This window comes from Drosophila navojoa, chromosome 5 (genome assembly GCF_054131105.1).
Source record: "Drosophila navojoa isolate 15081-1374.11 chromosome 5, UAZ_NAV_1.0, whole genome shotgun sequence".
Classification (NCBI taxonomy): domain Eukaryota; kingdom Metazoa; phylum Arthropoda; class Insecta; order Diptera; family Drosophilidae; genus Drosophila; species Drosophila navojoa.
In genome coordinates this window covers 15,200,026-15,226,847 of record NC_142893.1, presented here as the reverse complement: position 1 = coordinate 15,226,847, position 26,822 = coordinate 15,200,026, and the positions used below count along the sequence as shown (strand labels likewise).

The 26,822-nt window shown below is 33.6% G+C and overlaps 2 protein-coding genes across 5 annotated transcripts in view; one reads left to right on the top strand and one right to left on the bottom strand.

Annotated features, from left to right (window-relative positions):
• Positions 1 to 18,094, bottom strand: part of LOC115565063 (uncharacterized) — a 91,954-nt gene extending 73,860 nt beyond the window's left edge. The window contains exons 1-2 of one of the 4 annotated variants that reach the window (XM_089260929.1): positions 17,693 to 18,094; positions 12,968 to 13,414 (exon numbers count right to left, since the gene is read on the bottom strand). In XM_089260929.1, the coding sequence (XP_089117055.1) occupies positions 12,968 to 13,250 (283 nt within the window). In that variant the 5' untranslated portion in view covers positions 13,251 to 13,414; positions 17,693 to 18,094. Of the gene's footprint in view, positions 1 to 12,963; positions 13,415 to 17,692 lie in introns of all 4 variants that reach the window. The other 3 variants (XM_089260931.1, XM_089260928.1, XM_089260930.1) reach the window with 3 other exon arrangements.
• On the top strand, positions 7,825 to 16,459 carry LOC115565405 (transmembrane emp24 domain-containing protein 2). Its single transcript, XM_089260932.1, has 2 exons — positions 7,825 to 8,499; positions 16,079 to 16,459. Exons 1-2 carry the CDS (start codon positions 7,897 to 7,899, stop codon positions 16,151 to 16,153), a joined length of 678 nt encoding a protein of 225 aa, XP_089117058.1. The 5' UTR covers positions 7,825 to 7,896; the 3' UTR covers positions 16,154 to 16,459.
• Positions 18,095 to 26,822: the final 8,728 nt, after the last annotated feature.

Here is a 26,822-nt window from a genome sequence, read left to right as displayed (position 1 = left end):
CGTCCCTCATTCCAAAAATAAAACCTGCTTAAATTCGCACGACTCGAGTCTCTGCTTTCTATGCTTGAAATTAAATTTTGGCATTTGTTAAGGCAGAGCTACGGCTCCTGCTGCTGCTGCTGCTGCTTCTACTCCTGCTAAGCACATTTTGTTAATTGAATTTGCATGCAAAATGATTATCATTGAATTTGTCATTTAATTTATCAGAGCCCGATTTTCCGTTAGACAAATGCGCCAGCGTGAAATTGCAAGAGAGAGAGGGAGAGAGGGAGAGAGAGAGAGAGGGAGAGTGACTGCCGAGCGAAGCCAAGTAAATCCCATGAGATAAGCATCGACTGCGACGTATGAAATAGCTCTGATTGCTTGTGTCACAGCCGAAAGCTAATTAGAGATAATGAAACGTTCTCGCCGGCTTAAAGCCCCAGAACTGTCTGCATTTGCATCGCCGTAATTAGAAAGTGAAATCTAAATGAAATCAACTTGAACAGGAGAAACTCTTCATTAACTTTTGGGCAACTCGATCGAATGTTAAATATTTTTCATACTCGAACAACAAATGGAGAACTCAAACTCTGCACTTTGCTGTCAGCCAATGCCAATCAAATGCAGACTTGATTAATTGACATGCATATACAAATAAATACTGGCATGCACACACACACATATATATCTATATAAAGCAGCTCATTGAGCACAGAATGCAGCATTTAAAACCCAAAGCAATCAAAGTCCATCAATTGGCTAGAGCCAAATGGCCTGAACAATGTTTGCTGTCACAAAAGCCGCAAAAATTCTTCTTGATAGCCGAGTGATTGGTCAAAGCAAACTAACTCAAATTTCAAATCAATCTATGCGTGTGTGTGTGTGGGTGTGTGTGAGTGCATATGACTCGCAAAAGGCGGAGTAAAGCAGCCAATTAAAGGAAAGCAGACAAAACGAAATACAGGAATTTGCATTTCAAGTATTTTAATTCATTTCAATGTAAATCTAGATTAAGTTACCTAGGCAACAAAAACAAATATAAATATTCAAATTCATACTTATAATTTTATTTCACAATTTTATTAATTTTTAAAATTTGCATATATTTCTATATATATATATATTAAATAAATATAAGAAATATTTATAATAATTTATAATATATTTCTATATATATATATTAAATAAATATAAGAAATATTTATAATAATTTATGATTGTTTATTATACTTATAATTTTTTAGTTTTATAATTCATAATAAAAACTTTTTGTTTTAATAATAAATATATAATATATATGTCAATTTTTTTACGAATCCGAATTTATATAAAATTATACATATTAAACACTAAAATAACAACAATTATATATATATTATAAACTCAAATTCGTATAAAATTATATATATACTAATTATTGAAATAAAAAGTTGTTGTTTTAAAATTTGTATTTTTATAAAATTAAAATTTTTAAAATTGATAAAATGTTTATAAAATAAAAAATCTGTTGTTTTTTTTTTTAATGATTTATTTTTTTATTTTATTTTATTTTAAGTTTATATATTTTTGAATTTTTAGTTCTTTTACTCTTTTTTTAACATTTTTGTTATTTTAATATCTTTAATTTTTGTTCTTTTAATTTTTTAAATTTATGAAATATTAATTTGTACATATAATAGAAAACTCCAAGTTCTTATTCAATTGTTGGCAACATTCATAATCTTTCTTCAACTTGGCGCAAATAACTAAAATTTGTAGCAGGAAAGTGCGGGAATTCTAATGTGAATTTTATGGCCACACAACAGAAAATGTTGCAAAACAGGGCAGGAAAATGTTTTGCAGTGACACAAGCATACACATATATATTATACATATATATATATGTACATATATTGTACCACACATATATACATATATCTATTCATATAGCGGAAGTACTTGGCATGCCTCATTGAAGCTCGTTAGCTGACATTCTGGCTTGCTTCGCTTAGCTTGAGGCTGGAGGCTGGAGGCTGCTCGGCTCTGCTCTGCTCTGTTGACAGCTCATGGCGGGCACTTTCAATTGAAATAAATCTTTACACAAAATTTGCCAATTTGTTGTTAAGGCAGCAGCAGTTGGGCAATTGCCACGCCCCTCTGAACGGCATTACACACATCATCCGCAAGGATACGCCCATATTGCCACGACGATATCCTTGATGCCATTGTCAATACTTGAGCCTTTTTACAGCTCATTCTCAGCGTTTGTTTGCCTCAATTCTCGATTTGCTTTCATTCCACCCACCTACCCCTCCCCCTGCCATCGTTCGTTTTGTTCAAGTGCTTTACTCAAGTGAGATTAGCAAGATTTTGCAGCTAATGTCGGCTGTCCTTGGCTCTCGGGCGACTGTGAAAGAGTTTTAGTAGCCCGAGTAACAACAAGTGAAGAAGAGGAAGAGTAACTCAAGTTCATGTTAAAGAAGAAGCGTTTTCTGTATAACTCTCCGACAATTGTTTCCATTTCTTTTCCTGCACAATTTAATTAAAATGCGCGCACAGAAATTCAATTTAAATGCGGCCCAAATAAGTAGGCAACACATTTTATCATTTGCCTCGCTTTTGTGCTAAACTTTGCCATTTATGGTAATTTCTTAATTTTCATAGCAGCTACCAGTGCCTGGAGGCCTTCTCGCCCCCTCACCGCACATCTCGTCTCGTTCGACAATGTAAAAATTAGGCTAATGCGAGATTTTGTCGGCTGACAGCAGCAGGAGACGCGAAACCCAAAAAAGAAGAGAAAAACTTGTCATGGCTGGGGGCGAAATCATTTGCACCTTTAAAAAGGCATTAAAATGCGACTAGCAGTTGCCGGCTAGCAATCAACGACTCCTGTGCGCCCAAAAGCAAATTAGAGCACGCACGAATGCATTGGCCACAAAAATGATTTGATGAACAACACAACTAGAGAAAGCAAAAAAGGCGAATAGGAAAATGAAAAGAGGCAGGTGAATGTGGCACGCACATCATTCCCCTCCCCTTCCCTACTGAAACTTTTTCAGCTGGGCTTGTCCAAGGCGGCATAATAATAATTGAGTGGCTGGCAGGAGACGGCAGGCAAGGCAAGAAAGTTTTCTGGTCATGTGGCAGCTACTAGAAATGCAAACTAAGAGCCTACTGGCTGAGTACTGCCAAGCCATTACAGACAGGCAGACAGCCAGCAGGAGAGAGAGAGGGAGTGACACACACACACGCTCACTACTCGGGGCGTATACGCAATTTAAGCCGCTTAAAGCCAGCTGCAGTTGTAGCAGAAATATGAACCGAAACGCAACGAAATCTGTCGCTCGAGCTGAGTTTTGGGACTTGGCTTGGCAGCTCGACAACGCCAGCCGCTAAGCTCTACGCACATGAGATATCCAACGACGACAGCAGCAGCAGCAGCAGCAGCAGCAGCAGCAGCAGCAGGAAAAAAACGAGTCCTTGAGCACGCAAAAAAACATTTCACACGCCCGACTCGCCCTCAGCATCAACAGGGCTCGGCCTGAGCCAGCACTTAGGAGCGTCGATGTCATGCTGATGATGAGGATAATGATCAGGATAATGATGAGGATGTGGCTGATGGCCGGGTCGAGCAGCGAGTCAAGTGTCGGCCGAGCAGCACGCGTTGCTCAAAGTAACTCAAGCAGTGCAAATACCGCGACCAAAACCAAACTCTGCTAAAGGACGACAAAAAAATGGGAAAAAAATGGAAAAAAAAATGGAAACCCGAGTGTTAGAGCAGCAACACATAGACATGAAGTTAAGTGGCGTAAAGCGTGTACTTAATCGCTTCAAGCATTACAATTTGAAATTGAATATCATAAAGGATGAAAAACAAGAGAAAAAAAAACTAAAGAAAAAGCCAGCAAATAGTTGTAAAATGTTTAAGCGAAAATGAAGAAAAACCCAACGAGCTCGACTCTACACATCATCATCACTCGCATCATCATCATCGTCATCATCATCATCATCATCATCAACAGTCTCGGCTTTTGTTTGAAATAGTTGAACGTCTATCGATGCCGCTAACAAAATGTAAACGCATTAAGTGGAATGCAAGTTATTCGAGTTATGCAAATTGAGCTCAGCTCGAACAACAGGCACAGCATCCACAAATGTTGTTGTAATCCCAGCAAATGGCACTTCATTGAATGGGCTACATATGTGTGCTCTGCGCCTTAGACTCTACGAATATGGCAAATGCTATATGGCTAACAATTACGGAAATCCTTAAAAGTAAATTGCAGAAAACACGATTATTTAATTGGCATATATTAAAAGATTACAATTATCATTAGCTTGTATAATTCAAGCTTACAATATAGAGAACAATATTTTAAATGCCCATAACAACTCTCATATTAATCAAATAAATAAAGGCAAGCAGAGATCTAAATGATTTTATAATGAATATTTTCACATTTTTATATATTTTCAACAATTTATTGCATATAAGATTTTAGCATTTTAAATAAATACATAAATGTATATATATAATAGCTCGCAATTGATATTTAACACTTTTTCGTTATCTGCAAATAAGTCTTTTTCACTCGCACTCACTCAATAACAAGGACTCACACAGAAACTGTTATTTCGCGCCTTTCTTAGCTCGCTCGCTCGCGCTCTGAGCGAGACAGTTATTTCTGTTTTCGTTTCGCTCAAGTTTGACTTGAGCGTTTGATCGTTTGCTTGAGTTGAATGAAGCGGATTGTCTTTTGCGTATGTATGGATAATCACACGCGATTGTTGTGTTCTTTTTGCATTTATTGTGTGCATGTATGAATGTATTTACATGCAACTGTCTTTTGCTGAGAGTCTTTGTGTGAGCGAATATCGTATTACTCTTTACGCGACTTTCATTTGAAAGCTTCACAGGAATGAGCCAGTGCAAAGCGCTTGACCAAAACCGATTCAAAAGAAAACAAAGAGAGCCGCTCAGAGCGAGATTGTGTATGCACAATCTCTTCGGTTATGTTAAGAAGCGGAGCATATAAGAAAAAACGATCAACTATCAATTGTGAGCTATATATGATATATATACATTTATGTATTTATTTAAAGTGCTATATAAGATTTTAGTATTTTAAATAAATACATAAATGTATATATATCATAACTGGCATTTTTATTTATTTTATTAATTTTTTTATATATTTAAAATTTAAATTATTTTATTTGTTTAATTTATTTTATTGCAATATATTTTAATTAAAATTAAAGTTTCATATATTAATAATTTGAATTATTTTATTTATTTAATTTATTTTATGTTCATATATTTATATATTATTTCTATTTTTAATGACAATATTTTGGTATATATGTTATCATTCATGTATTTTGATATATTACAAACTTTATTTCAGCTATAACATTTTTATATTTACATAAACTGACATTAAATTTTATTATTATTTATATTTATTACCAATATTTTTTTCATCTGCTACATTTTTATATTTACGTAAATTGACATTAAATTTTTATTGTTATTTATGCTCACTTCATAGATGCTATAAATATATTATTAATTATAAAATCAATATGAATTTGATAAATCAAGCAAATGCACAAACTAATTAAAATATCTGCAATATTAAAGTAGACAAAAAAATATCAGAATTAGCAATCAAATATATATATTAGAGGTATGCCAAAAAAAAACCCAATTTAAAGGGAAATCCTGCTTGCTTTATCAATGAAAATGCATTCATTGGAATGACTAATTAGGCAGTTCAATAATAGAGCTTATCTTTGCCATTATTTTGGGCAATAATATAAGCAACAAATTATCTACTGTAAATTTGCAAATTTGCCAAGGCAAAGGACATCTGCTCAGTGTCTGCATTTATGTTTGAACTCTGTGCATGGCATAAGATTTAGCAGTTGGACTTCAATTAGGCACATCAAATAATGACATAATAAATAATTGATTTCTCTGCTAATTTGCGCAGCATTCCAGAATTGTGAAATTTTTGATGGGGTTTGCACAAATCGAACGCAAATACGATTCAAATCAAATTAAGATGATAAAAGCAAATTGCAAATTGGCAGCTGTCCCAGCCAACAGTGACGCCTCGTCCCTCCCCTTGACCAGTACCCACACTCTCCATGCCATTCTCTCAGTCTACACTGGGTAATGCATATTTTATGTTATCGATTCCTTGGCACGGCGCACGGCCATCAATTGTCAAAATGTCATCCATATTTAATGCCATCGGGGCAGCATTTTGAAGTGCTCTCTAAAAAGCAACAAAAGGTTTTTAATTTCTCCTTCCCTCACTATTCATATATGTATGTGTCTCTGTCTCCCTCTCTCTCTCTTTCTCTCTCTCTTTTCACGCCCCAAAATGCGAACTAAGCTCAGTTTTAATTGTTCCGCAAATAGCAAACAAATTGCTATTTATAACTCTACAAATGTAGCAAATGAATTTCAACTGTTTTCATTGAAAAAAAAAGAATAAAAAACAAAAATAAAATAAATGAAAAAGAAAAAAAAAAACACAAAAAATAAAATAAATGAAAATAGAGCAAAATTTTATTTGTGCCAAACTAGAAATTTATTTTAATGCAAATGTGAAATTATTGCTTTTATTAAATTTGTTTCCCTAACTTTTTTTTTTTGCATGTTTTACTTAATTAGCTTTCAAATAAATTTTTGCTATTTTCAATAGCATGCTTATTAATAGAAATATACATAAATATTTGAAATTAAATTATGTAATCTGTGCGTGAATATTTCCATGAAAGCTATTTAAGTGGAATGGAAATAATTTTGCTTTTATTTGTAGGTGTTTATATATATGTATCTATTTTTATGTATGCAAAAAATAATTTAAAAATTTTTATCTGATATATATGTGAATGAAAAAAAAAAATAAAATATATAATAATGTGTAGACCAAAGATTCATTTATCTAGGTTATATATTTATATTAGTATTTATATTTGTTTAGAGAATTTAACAAAATTATAAGAAACTACAGGAAAAAATTGCATTTAATTGGAAAATATATATTTTTTACGTCTTTGAATATTTTTACAATTATCTATTTATATAATTTAAACTTTTTTATACATTTTATATTTATATATTTTTATATTTGTATATTTATATATTTATACAGTTATATAGATATATATTTATATATTTATATATTTATATATTTATATATTTATATATTTATATATTTATATATTTATATATTTATATATTTATATATTTATATATTTATATATTTACATATTTACATATTTATATATTATATATTTGTATATTAAAATATATATATACTCTATATATGTATTTGTATATTTTATATAAATATTGTGTATAAATTCATATAAATTTTAATAGATTTTTTTTTACATAAATAAAAAAAAAGTTATTTAAAAGATATATATAAAGAATTGCTGCTCAATTATTTTTTATAATTTTTTTTCGTCTCTGCACAACAATATATACACTCTAAGTTTATATGAAAACAAAATTTTTAAATAATTTTGTTTGTATATATTTTTGTTTCCTTGGACCAAAACCAATTTAAATTTTAAATCTGAATTCAATTATAGCAAATGAAATTATAGGATTTTAAGCCAATGAAATTAACTAATAAATATTATAGAATTGTATATTATAATTTATAATAATTTATATATTTATAGTTTATAATATTTATATATATTTTTTTAACTTGAATGGAAAATATTTTTTATATTATATTTTCTTAATTTCAATGGCAAATATTTGTTCATACTATATTATTTTATTTACATTTGTATCAGCTTACATCATGATTTACCTGTCAAATGTCTACTCTAGGACTTTGAAAGCGGAACAGTTATTAATTCCAGACGCATACAACAAATACAAATTCAAAAGGAAATTTCGAAATGTTGATTTTCTTGGGCATTTTGGTGTTGCTGCCAGCGGCTCGCGGCTTTCTCGTCACAGTGGACGCCCATGATACGGCCTGTTTCTTCGATCGGGCACAGGTGCAGGACAAGGTGGCGATTAGCTTTGAGGTGATGGAGGGCGGCTTCAAGGACATTGCCGTGGACATTCTGGCACCAGGCAATGAGGTGCTCTACCATGCCGAGACCGAGACCAGCGGCAAGTACACGTTCGCGGCCAGCAAGGATGGCCAATACACGCTGTGCTTCGACAACTCCAAGTCGACGCTGACTCCGAAAGTGCTGATGTTTCACTTCACCGTGGTCAAGGACATTGGCCACTACATCGATCCGCAGAAGCGCACCGACGACGTGGTCGAGCAGTCGGCGCTGCAGGCGGACATCAATGAGCTCTCCAGCCAGTTGATTGTCGTGAAGCACGAGCAGGAGTACATGCACGGCCGCTACAAGGGACATCTGCAGCTCAGCGCCAATGTGCACTTTCGCCTGGTGGCCTGGTCGATCTTTGGGCCCTCGCTGCTGCTGGGCATGACTGTCATTGAGATCTACTATCTGAAGCGCTTCTTCGAGGTCAAGCGTGTGGTATGAACACGATTTTGTTCTTTGCCATAGAATATGTTGTAATGTTTCATTAAATCATGTTCTATTTTATGTAAAGTCTTGTTTGGGTATGATTCTATGATTCTCTAGGAGAGAGAAGTAGAGAGAGAGAGAGAGAGACAGAGATACAGAGAGAGAGAGAGAGAGATAGAGAGAGAGAGATACAGAGAGAGAGACAGAGATGCAGAGAGAGAGAGATAGAGAGAGAGAGGGAGATGCGGAGTTATCTATAGAGAGTTTGAATAAGATAGACAGGTATATATGAAAAGACAGACAGAGAGAGAGAGAGAGAATGAAGATAAAGAAGGAAAGTGATCAGAGGAAGAAAGAAGGAAACAGGGACAGAGAGATGGCGAGCCATAGAGAGTCTTCAGGATATACAGAAAGATAGAGAAGGAGAGGGACAGAGAGAGAGAAAAAAGAGAAGCACAGAGAAAATGGAACAAAGATAGGAGTAGAGAGAAAGACAGAGAGAGGGAAATAGAAAGAGATAGAGAGAGAGACAGGGACAAGGAAAAAGAGAGAGAGAGAAAAACAGACAGAGGGTGACAGAGAATGAAGGACAGAGAATGAATGACAGAGAAAGAGAGAGAGGAGAGAAAGGTGAGGTCGAGGGACAGAGAAAGGGAGAGAGGAAGAAGAAGAACAAAATATACAGAGAGCAACTGCAGATAAGAGAAAGGCAGAGCTATAGAGAAAAAGAAGCAGTTCGCTAGAGCTAGATAACAATAAAAATATACAGAGAGAGAGAGAGAGAGAGATAGAGACTGCTAATAAGCGCAGACCAGAGGAAGCTGGAGCTAGAGTTAAAGAAATGATGACAAGACGAGAATGACAGACAGAGAAAAAGACGAGATCAGCCCGTCTCCTACCCAGAAGTCTATTATACCCCACCTTCATTTCATTTTCAAAGAGTATCACAAGCTCCTCAGTTAATCATATATCAGTTTAGCCACTGCCCAGGCGCTCGCACCTACTTTCTTAGTCCCCCCACACAAGCAAGGGAAACTTTGATATTTAACACAAGCCAATTGACTTGGGAAATATTAAATGTATCAATGAATCACACAGACACACACACATACACACATACATATATGATGGAGTGTTCCGCTTCTGGTCTGCGCTCATCTTTCAGCCACAATTTGTTGCACATTTCATGCTTCACAAGTCATAAAACTTTCAAGCAATACACACACACATACACACACACACACACACTCAGACTCTCTCTCTGGCAGTCATGCATATGAGAAATAGCATAAAGTATCTCCAAAGTTGGCGCTCAAGTATCCATAAAGTTCACTTCACCTATAAACTGTGCCCACATTGGATTAGCACAAATTTATGGCTGCTCCCACTTGCCACTCGCCACGCCCCCCGCCCCTGCTCCTGGCAATAACAATGCGTAAAGCAACAACAAACTTATCATATTCATTCACAAGTTTATCGGTTTTTCTTTTCGTCTCTCTAACTAACTGGGATATATATTTCTCGTGGCATGGATAGGAAAGTGTTTTGTCTCTTATTTACGACAATGTCGCGTCAAGTTTTTTATATATACACAACAAGTAAGTTTTTTTCGGCAACTATCTCCCTCTCTCTCTCCCCCTCTCTCTCTCTCTCTCTCTCTCTCTATTTTGTTGCATAATAAAATGAAGCATGGATGGGCAGCACTCGAGTCGAGTCGCGGCATCTGCTCATCCGCTCATGGAGTCAACTTCAAAGCTGGAGTAAAAAAAAAAAAGAGGCCAAAATATTGCTCCCCAGCGTGAAATGAAAGCAAAAGTTCATGCTGATCCAAGCAGCGGCGACAGCTGTGCGACGGCTTGGCTAACAAGCAGCAGCCAGTGCTGGCCATGGCCAGAACCAGAACCAGATAAAATAGGCGTAAAGGCGCGACAGCAGCCGGATGAAGATGTTGAGTGAGCTGGAGTGGAGACCTATGGGCGAAAGACAAAACGTGGCAGCTCACGCAATCTGGTGGAAAGCCAGAGATGTGCTCGATGGGAGAATATTTGACAATATTGAATGTTAACAGGAGGAACAGCAGATGCCTATGGGGGGGAGTGGGAGGGTTGTGAGAGGGAGATAGAGGGAGGAAGAGCAGGCGAGGCAGAGTGAGAGTGAGTGATAAAGGTAGATTAAGGCAAACAGAAATGAAAAGAGAGAGAGAGAGAGAGACAGAGCGAAAAGAGAGAGAAAGAGTACGCTAGGAAGAAATAAATGCAGACAGAGGCAAAGAAATATAGAGATACAAATGCGGAGAATCCGAGGTTCAGCGAGAGAGAGATGGAATTATAGAGGGAGAGGAAAACTAGATATAAATATTAAGAAAAAGAAGCGGAGTAAATGGAATCGAGAAAGAAAGAGAGGGAGAGAGAGAAAAAGAGATAGAGAGACCGAGGGAGAGTAAGACAGTCAGAAAGAAAAAGAGAGAGTGACATAGAGATAACATAAATATAGAGAAGGAAAGAGAGTTAGGAAGTCAGAACGAGAGAGTGACATAAAGATAGACGAAAAGAGAGAGAGTGAGAAAGAAAGAGAGATAGAGAAGTGACAGAGAGAGAGAGAGGGAGACAATGTCAAAGGCATAGATTTAAACACTTCTAGTAAAGTAGAGTCATATGGAAACAGAGCGAGAGGAAGGGCTAGGACATGTAGAGCATATATATAGAAGAAAAGCGAAGCAAACATTGATGGAGAGAGAGAGATAGAGATAGCAGTTATATATCCACTCAATATATTGGCCAGAATAACATTAAATAATCTTCTCAGCCAGAGGCACACAAACATATTTCGACACATAATTCAGCACATTAATAAATTTGTCGGCTCGCATTTATCTTAGGCAAAACATGCAAAGACTTTATCTAGCCACATATTGAAGATGAAAATGAAGATGGGACAGAGAAGTCCATTTAGCAAGCGGCATTTGGCATATTGCAAGCGCAATCTGTCAGTTCTATATAGGGGCTAGGTTTCTCTATATGAATGGCCAGTTGAGTTTGGTATATATTTTTATATACAGTGAGTTACATAAATATTTTTTTATTTATTTTTTTTTTTTTTTTCAACTGTTTTTCGATTTATGCTGAATCTTTGCTAAATATGTTAAATGTACTATATTGATATATAGCTCAAAAGAAATGTTATTTCTATACTTCATAGAAAAGGTTATTATTTAATTTAAAATTTAGCATTTGCACTTTTTAAAATTTTAATTAATATTATTTGTTTTATAGGCATTTGAAGTAGAAAAATAATAAAAACCGAATATTAATATTATATATATTATATATTTATTTTTCTATATATTTATTTCTCTATATGTATTTAAAAATTAATATCAATATATATTACGTCATGTATTCTTGATATTCTCCCAACAATTCTCTATATTTAATTTCTCTATATTATATAGATTTATTTATACTATAATAGACTTCATAGAAATTTTTATATTCTCCGCATTCAAGTTCTCTGTACTTATAGCTCTATAAATTATTATATTTTTATTTATACATTTATACATATATGTATAAACTTCATATATCTCTTGATATTCTCCATCAATTTCTCTATATTAGATAGATGTATTATATATATTATACATATTTAGCAAACAACCTTCATATATGTTCTTTATAGTCTTCCAAACCATTTCTCTATATTTATTTCTCTATATTTATATATATTTATTTATACATTTATACATTTACTTCACATATATATTTTTTTATATTCTCCCCTCAATTCAAAGTTATTGATTGGCACACTTTTATCTCCCGTTATCTCTGTTCATCATTGTGATTAGCTGCTGCTGTTGCTGCTGGCGCCTGGGCTTAATTATGTTTTGTATACTTGAGCGATGTTCAGCTAATTGCCAAGCATTGCATTGGCTGTAAACAAGGTTTCCGCAGGCAACAGCAGCAACAGCAGCAGGAGTGGCAGGAGTAGCAGGAGCAGCAGCAGCTGTTGTTGTTGCTGTTGCTGCTGCTGCTGCTGCTGCAATTCAATTTTCTATTATGTCAGCGAGTTGGAAGCAATGCAATGTTAATAAAATATACCCCGCTCTCCAAACAACCAACCACCACCCCTCCCCCATCTTCCCTTCCATTCTTGCCCTTACTTAATATCAAAGGCAAACTCAAGATGTCAGCGGCAGTTCGCTGCAGTGGGGAAGAGGGGGCAAAGAGCAACAGCGCGTATACGCAACGTGCTGCGCCTTTTGTGCTGACACACACACACACACACACAGAGAGCGCGCACAACAATGGCCAATATATCCATGTGTGTGTGTGTGAGCGAACAACATTGGGAGCCACTGTTATTTGACATTTATTTGCCATTTCCCTCCCCGCAACCCCCTCCAACCACAATGGCGCCAGCCCACAAATAAGAACAAGATGAAGTTCGAGTAAGAAGAGGAAGCAGCATCTGTACTCACCTCGCTTCTGTGGCATCGTCGAGGGCGACGGCGTCGACTGTGTCGCTGCCAACAGCTGCAGCAGCAACAACAGCCCAAAGAGCAGCCCGAAGCCAGCGACAGCTGCGCCTCTATTGTGCCGCCCCAGCGCCGGCCGGATGACTGTTGATCCACGCATCCAACTGGGATTCGCTTGTTGATTCCGTTTCGGTTTTCGATTCGATTTCGATATCGACTTTGATTTTGATTTCGGTTTCGGTTTTTGCAGCTGATTTCGAGACAAAGCGCCTTGGCTCTCGCTCATTTTGCAGGCCAAACACTTTTTTTTCTCACTTGATTAATATTTTCTCAATATATATATTAATAAATATATATATATATTTTTTTTTTAATTTTTTATTTTTATTTCTTTGCCACTTTTACACTCACACTCGCTCGCTCGCGCTTTTATTGTTTCATTTTTAATTGCTAAAAAAAATAACAATTGTGGATTTTGTAATAAATGTGAAATATGAAATATGCAAATAACTGTGATTCAATAATCCGCCCACTTTATTTGTTATGCAATATTTGTTATTAATTTAACAGCAATTAATAATATAAATGGCCACGATGTGTACAGTTCTCTTGTAACATATAAATATTTATGTATATACAGACACATATGTACACATATTTTTATTTATATTAAATTCATTCGGCTCGCTTGTCTAAATGGATTTATTATTTTAGCCAGCGATTTAACGAGCTGTCGCTTTAAATGCCGCAGAACTTTGTTGGCAACGGGATTTAAATGTGATTTCCTATATGATTTTATAATAATATTTTAAGCTTGAATTTTCTGCAACTCATTTGCATGAATTTTATTATTATTAAATTATTAAAATTAGGGAAAATCTATGCAGACATGGCTTAAGAGAAATAGGATTATTTAGAAGAAAAAATAAGAATTACTAAAAATAATAAATTAATAAAGTTAATGCAGATATTAAAAAACCAAAAACAAAACAACATTTTTTAAATAAATAAAAAATCAAATATTTTGGTCTATCAACAATTTTAATTTATTTATTAACTTATTAAATTATTTTTAATTTTATTTAATAAATTAGAAAAGTGAACATAATTAAATATTTTGGCTTTTAATGTAAATAAACAAGTAAATAATTTAAATATATTTATTTAACTATTATTTAATATATTCAACTTTAATTTAAATTAATAAGCTATAATAAATAAAAAAAAAATTTTTGGTTTTTAATGTAAATAAACAAATAAATAATTGTAATATTTTTGTATCTTTAATTATTAAATTAATTGTTGAACTTTAATTTATATTAATAAACTAGAATAAATAAAAACAATAAAATATTTGGATTTTTAACGTAAATAAACAAATAAATAATTTTTTGGCTTTTAATGTAAATGCACAATTAATAAAAATAATAATAAAATATTTTAAATTTGATCTAAATTGCAAAACTAAATAAATAATAATTAAGTAATTAATTTAGTAAATTGATTAATAAATGAATATTATCAAAAACAATATTATAAATCCCTTGGATCTATATCTGAATGAACTGTAATATCAACTTAAATTCAACTCGCCAAATCTCTGTCCTATATGCCTTGCATCTATACCATTTATATATATATTATATTTATAAACTGTTCTATCAGTACTGTAGAGTACTTTAATCATCTGCTTTAGGTATTTTGCACTGTCATTGCCTAAAACCCATATACTCTTTTGTCACATTGTGTGAGGGGGCATAAAAAATCATTTTACGCAATGGAATCTTCAGCTAAATGACTTTTGCCAAAGGAATCCCGCTCTAAAGCTGCGTTGCTTTTCCACGATTTTCCTCGCGTTGCACGTGCCACAGCTCATGATGCACGTTTCACGAGCGAAGAGCCACGTTGCACTCTTCACGTTGCACATTCGTTGCATTGCTCTTTAGTCTGCATTTATTTGAGACAGAAATGGAATAGATTATAAATACTATATGAGTTATATGAAACGTAAGGCTTTTAGCTAAGACAGAAATAAAATAGAATTTAGATATATGAGATAGGTATAAGAAATTTAATGTTTTTATCTTTAATTTAAAGAGAAAAAGAAAAGAAAAAGAAAATTATTTTGCTTTTCTTACTAAAAACTAAAAGACCTTCAAACTATATTATTTTAACTATAATTATAATCTGCTTTTATATAAAACTTATAAAGCTCTCATGACTTTTTGCTGTGAACAAATTTCATACAAAACTAATACGCCCCTTTACATATACTAAAAACTAGAATTTACTCTTGAAATATCTGCAAACTCCATAGAACTAAGCTAGCTTTAGAGCTAGGACTTAGGTCCCTGCCCCTCAAGCTCAGCCCAATCTCCCTTAAAAACCAATATACTCTCCCCATAATAATCAGCTCCCATTGAAATATCTCCGGCTTAAGGCCACCTGTGTCACCGTGGTATTTACTCCAGTCAAAACTTCCCATTCGCACTTCTTACTTTAAAATCGTTTAGAGCTTGTCGCATGCCGAATGCAAACGGAGAGAAAAAGCTTTAAAAAACAACGCCAAAAAGAGCCAAAAAAAAAATGGGTGTCACATATTTCTTGGACGCTGGCTCCAGGCTCCAGCTCGCTCCACTCCCTGGCTGGCTGGGTGTTTGGCTGGTTGGCTGGATGGTTGGTTGGCTGGCTGGTTGGTTGACCTCCAGGCACACTAATTGCTGCAATTTTTCAAGCTCTAAAGCACACCGTTTCTGTAGCCGAGTGCTACAAGCATTTTTGAGGTCGTTTTCTGCGTGGCATTGCATTCCCTTTTGCCGTTTTTACACACTCTCACGAAATGTGAAATGGGTATATTGGTTTTGTCTAATGTAGTGTCCATTCGTCCGTCTAACTATATACCAACTGAGGGCGTATCAAAGTAGCGGCTGTGAATGAGTATTCTACAGTCGATAATGCCCGTCCTTATGCTGTTTTTCAGTTATGGAAGTAGCCATCTATCTGTATCAATATATGTATATAAATATGTATATCCACCAATTGGGGGCTTCACTAAGTGTGTGCATAAGTATTCTGCAGTCGTTCATGCCCGTCCTTATCTTGCTTTTTTTTCAGTTATGGAAATGCATTTGTGAAAATATCAAAAGCGGCCGAAAATGCTCCCTCCCCTGGTCCATGTCGACGCTCTAATGAAGAATGATGCGGCTGGCCTCGAGTCCAGCTCCGCTGCTCCGGCGGCATTTGAGAAATGGCCGTCATTTTTACGTAGGTCCTGGCACACTCGACGGCGGCTCAGCGGACTCAGCGGACTCGAGGGACTCGCAATGAAATGCTTTATTATACATAATATCCCAAGTTGTTGGATTTATTAACAACATTTGCACGAAACGTCCACACTCAGTCATAAATGAACATTTTCATGTAGCTAAGTTAATTCATAATTAATACGCGGCCAACTCTTTACACTAGGCGACAAAATGCTGGTTCAATTTTCTGTGCTTCCCCTTCTTACGGAAAACTAATAAAAATCTAAAAAATCTAATAATAAATACTAAAGGTTCCTTTATAGCAGATTCTGCTGCCAGCATTAAAAACTTCTTTGAGCTTCGAAATTTTAGAAGAAACTATTTTCTATAAAATTCAAGGAAATTCAATTTTGTTGCTTTAGAATCTAAAGAAAATGTTTAAGAAATTTGGTCTATGAATATTATATAAAATAAAAACTCTGGAGTATGAAAAGTTTGTTATGTTTAATAAATAAACTAAAATTTAATTTAAAATTTCAGATAATGAATAAGTATATATACAAAATTTTGTTCTTATTTGAAAGCTTCAGTTGTTAAAACTATCTGAATATATAAGAAAATAAACAAATCATCTCGAGTAAAAATAAATAAAGCTTGTTTATCATAATATATTTTTTTAAGTCAAAAATATATACAATTAAAAAGTATAAAAAATATTTTTTTTTTAAATTATATTATATAATTCTTCTAACATATTGAAATTATATTTAAAATAGATGTATAATTTAATATCTTATAGAAATAAATATGGAATTTTTATTATATTTTATAACCAAATTTTACTATATTAAAATATTAAATATGTTCAGATTGAACTAAAATACGAAATTTTAAAATTTAATATAAGCCCTCTCAGTTAAACTAATAATCTTAAGTGCAGTAAACTTGTTTTCTCAGGAACTTTAACAATAATAATAATATCACAGTCAAATGAAATTTCACAGTCATATAGCAAATTTACTAAATTCTGTAGATTTTCTCAACTGTTCTTGGCATTTGTTCATAGATGTAATTATTTTCAGCACCAAGGAAATTACATCAAAAGTATCTAAAAACTTAAAAACAAAAAGGCCGCCCAAGTTTAAGGTTTATGTGGGCCTTTTTGGAGTTATTTAAACAAACTTCAGACTGTTGAAAATATAAGAATCACAATTACAGCTGGCTGCTTAATATTAAAAACAAAAAAAAAGGGCCGAGTGTTTTTTTGTTATAGAAAAACAAAAAGAGAAAAGTTGAAAAACCCAGAGGGTCTCGAAAGTCTGAAAGCGCGACGGGGAACGTGAAACGTTGAAGCGGCAATAAAAATCAAAACCGGGTGTGCATATGGCGAAAAGGGCAACATAAAACAAATCCAGTCAAGTGAAACCCAAAATCAGGAGTGCGGGCGGATTTCCTGTTGCCGATTGATGGACGTGGCACGTACACTCTCGCTGCTATTTTGTATACATTTTATTTTTTTCTATTCTTTTTCACGTTGTTAGTTAAATAGGGTCCGCACGAGTCGTGATAATAGCTATAGAGTTCCGGCCTTTGTTAGAGCATTAAATTTAATTTTTATCATTGCGAGGCAAATTATTACACAATGCGACGGTAGCGACGTCTTACGAAATGGCCGCCCGTTTGCCGTCGGCCGTGCGGAGTGGACAATGCGTGTTATCCTGATGCCGTTCGCACAAGAACTGAGCGCGCGCGTCAGCGACCTGCACGAAGTTAGCACAAAACGGCGATGGCCAATCGGTTGGCTGTGTGACGAGCGCGTGAATGGCAGACGGACACGACGACCTGAAGCTTTGGCTTGCCACGGCAAACTAACGTCGACACTGAAAGCTGCTGCGGCTATAGCTATAGCTATAGCTACATGTCTATAGCTATTGCAATGTCTATAGTTGTAACTGTAACTGTAACTGTAAATGAAAGTGAAGTTTTGCTTTAGCATGCTTCTGAGCGAAACGGTTGAGTTTATCTGAGTGGGAGAGAGCGTAAAAGCTTTGCCAGAGAGCATTAATCTGTCACAGACTCTCTCTCTCTCTCGCTCCCTCTCTGTCTCTCGCATTCTGCGTCATATGGCGTTTGTTTACGTGCCAACAGCTGATGCCCCACAGCCGACAGCACGTGCTGCGCTCAGATTAGACAGCTCCAAACATGTTTTCTTTTCGCTTGCACATTGTGAAGGAGTTAGGTAAGTACAGCAATGTATGTAGATGAGCATGCATATGTGCATATGTATGTGTGTTTACATGCATGTGTCCGTGCGTGTGCGTGTGTGAGTGTTATAAGAGCAGCAAAACAAGTCAAAGTTATTTTGACATTCTTTCACTTTAGATATTTTACGGCAGGGCAAAACAATTATTTCTGTGTACGAACACCCACTCTTTAATTTATATTTTTGAATGGCATGCATAGAATTTAGCCAAAGATATTGATTTTCGACCTGAAATATTTTATTGTGCTACATATACATATGTATGTAGATGCATTGTATATATGTACAAACAGTTTTTACAATTATCAGTAATTGGAATTTGGTCTTAAAAGTTGAAAAAGCTGTTAAATTTAACATTGACTTAAGCAAAATATATAATTAAATAAATAGAAATAAATTAAAAATATTACATTTATATATTTTTATGTATTTATTTATTGCAATTTTTTTTTTTTTCAATGTATAACTTTAGCTAAAAATTTATAAATTTAAATATCTATATTGAAAAATAATATTAATAAAGAAATAAAATGAAATTAATATTTATTTATTTATTATAATTTATTCTTGCCTATATCAATATAAAATAAACTATTAATAAAAAAATGCAATTAAAAATATATGTATCAATTAATATATATATTTTTTAAGTAATTAATGATAAATATTTATAATAAAGTTAAATATTTAAATATACTATAAATAATATTTGAATAGAAGGCATTTTTCTTATTATTATTTTATACATATATATTTTTGTGTATTTTTTTTAAATTAAATTTTTTATAGATTTTATTTTGTTTAATATTATTTCCATTTTAAATATATACTTTTTTATTTAACGTTTATAAATTTTTTAAAATTTAATAATACTTTAAATTATAATAAAATAAATCTTTTAAAATTTTATATTTTTATATTATTTATGTTAATATATTTTTGGATTATTTATTATTATTGTTATTATTTTTATTATTTTAAAAAATTGTATACTATTTTCATTAAATTTATTGTCTGCATTTAAATAATTTCTAATTTAAATACACTCGTCTTCTGTTAACAACTTCTCTTCCCACACAAATATACACAATTATCTATATATGCACGTATTTATATGTATGTAAAATTACAACTTTGATTACCCAAAAACTGGGCACTTGTGAGCGCTCTTAGCGTGACCTGCAGACGACCTCTGCATGCCAATTAGACGGGCAATTGGGAGACGCTTTCACTCGATGCGCGCTAACGTAAAAAAGTTAAAGGCCAAATTTTTCGGAAGGTTTCGCCATTTTCAATGCTGGCCAAGTTGCTTTTTATCGTCCCCCACCCCCCTCCTCCCTCTGCCAGTCTCACGCTGCTCTTATTAGCCCCCGCCCCCACCGCTGCCAACGTCCTTTACCGTTATCTTGGCTCAGCGTTTCGCGTCTGCTGCTTATTTTCTCATTTCCCGTCTGCCTCTTCTTCTTCTTCGGAGGGCAAGTTGTGCGCGCAGGTGTCAAAAACAGCGCCGAATGTTGCCGCCAAATGTTCATTTCTGTTTTTTTTTTCTCTTTTTTTTATGCTTTGACAACGTATAAAACCACCCACGGAACCAGCCCAGCCACCTCCTAACCACCCCAACCAGCCAGACGGCAACTGCTTTTTGAACTGACACTTACAACTTTTTCTTGTCGCCGCTGACATTTTTCTACATCATCTGTTTCTTTCACCTGTTTCTGTCACCTGAACTCGTGCTGCCCCCCCCGCCTTTCCTCACTCTCTCTCAGTTGTTGGCAGTTGCTCCTTTGAATCTACGTCTCACTCGCACTTTTCCGCTCTCGGCCTTTATTTAATTTTCCTTTGTATTCCCGCCGAGTCGCATCAACTTTATGCCAGCCATAAAGCAAAGTGCCTCCGCATTCATTTTTATTTTACTAAGCATATTAAACTCGAATTCCATATGTGGATATTGTCAGCAACGAACGACGAAATGGTTAAAACTCTTAAATATTTAATGGCCAGCAGGAAGTGCAATTCCTTTTCAGCTCAAGTGAGGAGTAGCTGGGCTTAAAGAGATCAAACTGATTTACTATATATGCTTACTATATGTATATATATATGTGTGTGTATGAATAAGAAAAGGGCTTGGCTTAGTCTTAAGAAATGCTCGACTAACATATACCTGCACCAATATATATGTAGGTATATATACATTTATCTGGTGCAGTTCTCCAATGTCCAATGTCCTTAATATAATGATTGTTAGATTTATTAACTAAGTAGTTAATATTCATAGAGACTTCTAATAATCAAAGGTAACTGCTTGAATATATGTTCTGTGACTGTGATCCTGTTTACTTTAGTATTGATCTATACGCTTTAAATCCTAGATTTTTACACCCAGACTCACGCATAAGTTCATTTGTTGATATATATTCAATCTACATATGTACATTCGTACATATATAGATATATATAGCTCGGTTTGTCTGACTCTGCTTTGGTCTATTAACTTTTCTTATCCCAGAGTTTTAAAGACTTCACGTTCTTTACTTATAAATTCTAATGAAATTAGCTGGCGTTGTAGTAATTAGCGTTCATCTGTCTATTTATAGAGTCCATAGAACTGATCCTTAACTTGAAGCGGTATATATACGATCCTTGTATATTTGGCATGAACAAAGCCTGAACAATTTATCTAAAACACTTAGATTTTTTTTTATATATTTCTTTACATATATTTTATTATCTTTTAAACATATTTTATTATTCACATCTTTACATATATTTTATTATCTTGTACATATCATTTATTATGCATTTTTTTTTACATATATTTTATTCTCTTTTCAATATAGTTTATTATTCATTTCTTAACATATATTTTCTTATATTTTACATATCATTTATTATACATTTCTTTTTATATATTTTATTATCTTTTCAAAATATTTTATTATACATTTCTTAACATGTATTTTCTCATATATTACATCAAATTTATTTATTATTTATTTTAATATATTTTATTATTTTTTAAATATATTTTATTATCAATTTCTTAACACATATTTCTTTATATTTTATGTATAATTTATTTATCATTTCTTTTTATATATTTTATTCTCTTTTCAATATATTTTATTATTCATTTCTTAACACGTATTTTCTTATATTTATATATTATTTATTTATTATTTATTATTTATTTTTATATATTTTATTATCTTTTAAAAATATTTTATTATGCATAATTTATTTGTAATTTCTTTTTATATATTTTATTATATTTTATATATATTTTACTATGCATTACTTAACATATATTTTTTATTCTCTTTTAATATATATTTTTAATACTTCATTTATGGTATCCTAACAACACAACTAATGAAATATAGAAGACCAAAACCCCAACAAATTGCATAATCTATATAAGCCAATTCAATTTGTTGATATTCATCACAATTATTCAACAAATTCGAATTGTTATTCAATTATATCCAAGCATTTGTTTATTGTGAATGCAGCCGTCAAATACTAATTCGATTGTGAATATCAAAAGCCAATCAAAAACCCAACAACAACAAAAATATATATGAAAATTAATTTAAATTTGTATAAAATTTGTATCAAATATGAAATATGATTTAAATATAAATTAGGGCAATTGAAATGCCCATTGACCGCAAATGTATAAATAGATGTATTTAGATAAATATACACATGCATATATATATATGTAATATATATATTTATGTATATGCGTTTGCGTTGCTTTGTGGTTGGAGTCAAAGCAAAAATCACTCATACGCCGCGTTGCCGTTGCCGTTGGCAATACGACATCGAATACACAATAAATATTTATGCAGTGTGCAGGTGTGTGTGTCTGTGTGCGTGAGTGTGTACTTTGTAATTACATACGCACACCCACACACACACACACACGCCCACATCGTTTCAAGTGTTTGCTCACATTATTCAAGTTATTTTCTTCGACGACAGCAAACAGCTCGACATATTTACATTCTCATGTATACATTACGCTGTCTAATATGTGTGTGTGTGTGTGTGTGTATGTGTGTGACCACAATTTTACGCTCTTGCTGCATTTTAAATATTTACAAGTGAAATTATGTCGCATCTGCCGGGTTCTCTCTGTATGCGCACTCATAATTGAGACAGTGCCACGCCCACTAAACATATGGCCAGCTGTGCATATACCTTTGACCCGACACTCACACACCTGTCTCTCTCTGTCTCTCTCTCTCACACACACACCTGCACCTGCTGTGCCTTTGTGTCATGGCGCGACTTTTAATTAAATTTCAATTTGATTTATTGCCGCGATTTTCTTATTGGATTTCAATTTTCATTGTTTCACTGCCCGCCCGCCAGTTTGACTTTCATTTGTCCCCTTTGTTTGCGGCTTTGTGCGTTCATTAAGGTTGCAGCCAAAGCCATAGACCTAGGCAACTTCGTGAATTTCCATACCCAGATTTGGACAGTTTTTGAATGGCCAAGCTAAAAGCTAGAGCTCGAGCATTAGATTTATGAAATTCTTATTGGAAAAAGGATATTGAATAATTATGTGTATTTAAATTGAGTAGGAAAAACTCATATGATAAAAAAAAATATATTAAGAGAAATAAATATTTAAAATTAATATTACATATAAAAATAAAAAAAACTGATTACATTTTAATTTTTATGTTATTTCTATATATACAAATTTCCATATCTAATTTACAAACTAATCATTTTATATTATAAATTAAAATCTATAAAAAATTATATACTATTACAAATTGTTAATAATCAATAAATATGTATAAAAATACAAGATATATATTTATTTAATCTTTAATTTTATACTTTTTATTTATATTTTTTATGCGCGCATTTTTTATTTTATTTCTTGGTCTTAGTTTTATTTTATATTTTCTAAAATTTATTTGTTATTTTTATATATTTATTTAATATATGTTTTTGCGTATTTTTTAATTAGTTTTACCTTTTCATTTTAAAAATAATTTTAGTTTTATTTAATATTTTCTAAAATTGAATTATTTTTTTTTTTATATATATTTATTTAATATATTTTTTTTTTTTGGGTATTTTTTTTTTTATTTTACCTTTTCATTTTGAAAATAGTTATTTTTCATATTAACTTATTTATTTTGTTTTTATTCATGTTATATATATATTTTTTCATATATTTTTGCTATTCAATTTTACCTTGTATTTAATTTACTTTTTAATATTTATTTTATTTATAATTATGTTTGTTGCATTCGTGTATTATTTTAATTAAGTTTTTATTTAAGTTTTTTATTTATTAATTTTTTTTTTTGTATTCGTAATTTTCTTATTTGTTTTTTTTTTATTCATTAATTGTTTTTATTTTTATTCTCGGTTAATTTAATTTTAATTTAAATTAAAATTTGTTATATTAATTTAATTTAAAAATATATAAAAGAATCGTAGCTTAGTAGGGTTTCATTTAATTTGCAAACTTTCAAACTAATATGCTTCATCTATGCTCCGCTCCACTCTCTGCATATCCATTTCAGTTGATATCCCTCTTCCAGCTCCCCTCTAATCCGTTTGTTAATGTCTGCAACATTGTAGCGCGTCGCTCATTCAAATTGAGTACGCATATATATGTATATATAGATGGCTAGAACAAAAAGAAATCTCCAGGCTGGGCCACAATTTAATTACAGTTGCAATACAAAGGGGTTGCAGCGGCCCCTCCTCGCCACGCCCCTAACTCGGGCCATGCCACAGGCGCATTAGAGACTCGCTTGGGTATTGAATTAAACTGACATTAAAATGCTACCGAAAAAAAAAAATAGAAAATTGTAAATGCAGCGCTGAGATTTCATTTAATGCGGCAAATGAAGAAAAAACGGCAGAGGCAAGACTGGAGGGCGGAAGGGCGGCAGCAGTGGCAGGAGGCGAGTCTCTCTATATAAAATCCACCACAGAAAACAATGCACAAATCCTATTTGAGCGTGGCGCGCAATTAAAAACAGGCGGTCAGAGCAACATCGGTGAAGTGCCCGCTGTCCAGTGTATAACCCATTTGGGATTGAAAAACATATACACATGAGCACACTCACACACACAAACAGAGAAAGAGAGAGAGAGCAGCCACTAAGCCGGAAGTACACAAATCGCATGAAACGAAACGACAACGACGACGACGAGTTGAAGCTGACGACGCCAGATGTGAATGCAACTGAGTCCAGTCGAATAGAAGAGGCAGAAATTAAGGCATACACGACTAACTAATACACGTTTAATATTGAAGTAGAACAGCTACAGAATTATGAAATTATAGAGCTATACATATATAAAGCAGAGCAATAAGAATCCTAGCTCGCAAGTGTGAGTTGATCGTTTTTTCCAATATGCTCCGCTTCTTAACATAACCGAAGAGATTGTGCAGAAACGATCTCGCTCTGAGCGGCTCTCTTTGTTTTGTTTTGAATCGGTTTTGGTCAAGCGCTTTGCACTGGCTCATTCCTGTGAAGCTTTCAAATGAAAGTCGCGTAAAGAGTAATACGATATTCGCTCACACAAAGACTCTCAGCAAAAGACAGTTGCATGTAAATACATTCATACATGCACACAATAAATGCAAAAAGAACACAACAATCGCGTGTGATTACCCATACATACGCAAAAGTCAATTCGCTTCATTCAACTCAAGCAAACGATCAAACGGTCAAGTCAAGCTTGAGCGAAGCGAAAACAGAAATAACTGTCTCGCTCAGAGCGCGAGCGAGCGAGCTAAGCCAGACTCACGTCTGAGTGTTTGTTATTGTGTGAGTGAGAGAGAAAGACATTTATTTGCTAACAAGCTTTAGTTAAGCTTTTGCTCCTTAAGCACTTTAGGCAAGCCCTCAAAAGTTCTTTATGCAGTAGAACCCAGACGAGGCTGAATAGAAAATATATATAGCATGTTTCATTTATAGCCAAAGCTAAAGCATACACAACCAATATACCCCATTTGCATGCCTGCGTTGCGCATAAAAAGTAGAAACGGCATAAAAAGTAAACAGCCTCGACACTGATTCAAAAATGTATTCAAAATGCGCGCGAAAAGTGGCCAGAAAAACAGAGAACAGAGCAAGCAAGAGGGAGACAGGCCGAAACAAGGGGAGTGAGTGAGGGGCGACAGGACGACAAAATCCTAGATGGGGCCAGCTATAAAATGTTGGTATTCCCTTTTAAGCCGCATTACAAGTGCAGCGAACGGCGCACGGATTACAAGCGAAAAGCGCAGCTGGGCACCGGCTCGGACTCCAACTCTGATTGGATGTGTAGTGCAGGCCTGTCCAGAGAAGCCACGCAGGGGGTGCAGCAGGAGGAAGGGGGGTGGGACGAGCCGTTGCGAGTGTAAACAAGCGACTTTGTGGCGCTTTTCGTGTTATCGAGTGGAGCGCACGAGCTCCAATTGAATGGGTCAAGCAAATTTAACACTCAGCTGGCTGATAATTGAAATACACAATGCGAGATCAAGTGATGAATATTATTAACAAAGAGGGGAAGTTGGGCGAGGTAGCGAGGGTGCGAAATAAATCTGATGCAGGGTGGGAATAGTTAAGTTAATTTAAAGTTTCAGCTGAAAGTGATAAAACTAGGCGCAGAAATTTATAATAAAAATTATTTTTTTAAATAATTAAAAATTAATATAATTCAATAAAAAATAATAACAATGCAGTTATTTAAAAAAAAATAATTATATAATAAAGTTATATCAACATATATAAAATATCAATTTAATTTTATTATAACTCCATGATTATTTTTGAATGCAAATTGATACTACGCATAAATACGCGTCTAACAAGGCATTCCTCTCGAAAATCGGTTGAAAAGTCCACAAGATATGAACTACCAAAGTCAGAGGCTTGACTTTTAGTATTTTTTCGGTATTTTTTTATATTTTTGGGTATATTTCGGTGTCTGGTGCATTCATCCGAAACCCTATAACTCCATCACTAGTTTTGAATGCAAATTGATACTACGGATAAATACGCGTCTAACAAGGCATTCCTCTCGAAAATCGGTTGAAAAGTCCACAAGATATGAACTACCAAAGTCAGAGGCTTGACTTTTAGTATTTTTTCGGTATTTTTTCGATATTTTTGGGTATATTTCGGTGTCTTGTGTATTCGTCCGAAACCCTATAACTCCATGGCTATTTTTTAATGCAAACTGATACTACGGATAAATACGCGTCTAACAAGGCATTCCTCTCGAAAATCGATTGAAAAGTCCACAAGATATGAACTACCAAGGTCAGAGGCTTGACTTTTAGTATTTTTTCGGTATTTTTTTTATATTTTTGGGTATATTT

Bases quoted from the DNA above. Each gene is read 5' to 3' on its own strand.
- LOC115565405 (XM_089260932.1), top strand. From the start codon at position 7,897: ATGTTGATTTTCTTGGGCATTTTGGTGTTGCTGCCAGCGGCTCGCGGC. The intron at 8,500-16,078 runs GTATGAACACGA...CTTTTTTTTCAG, and splicing joins TCTTCGAGGTCAAGCGTGTG to TTATGGAAATGCATTTGTGA.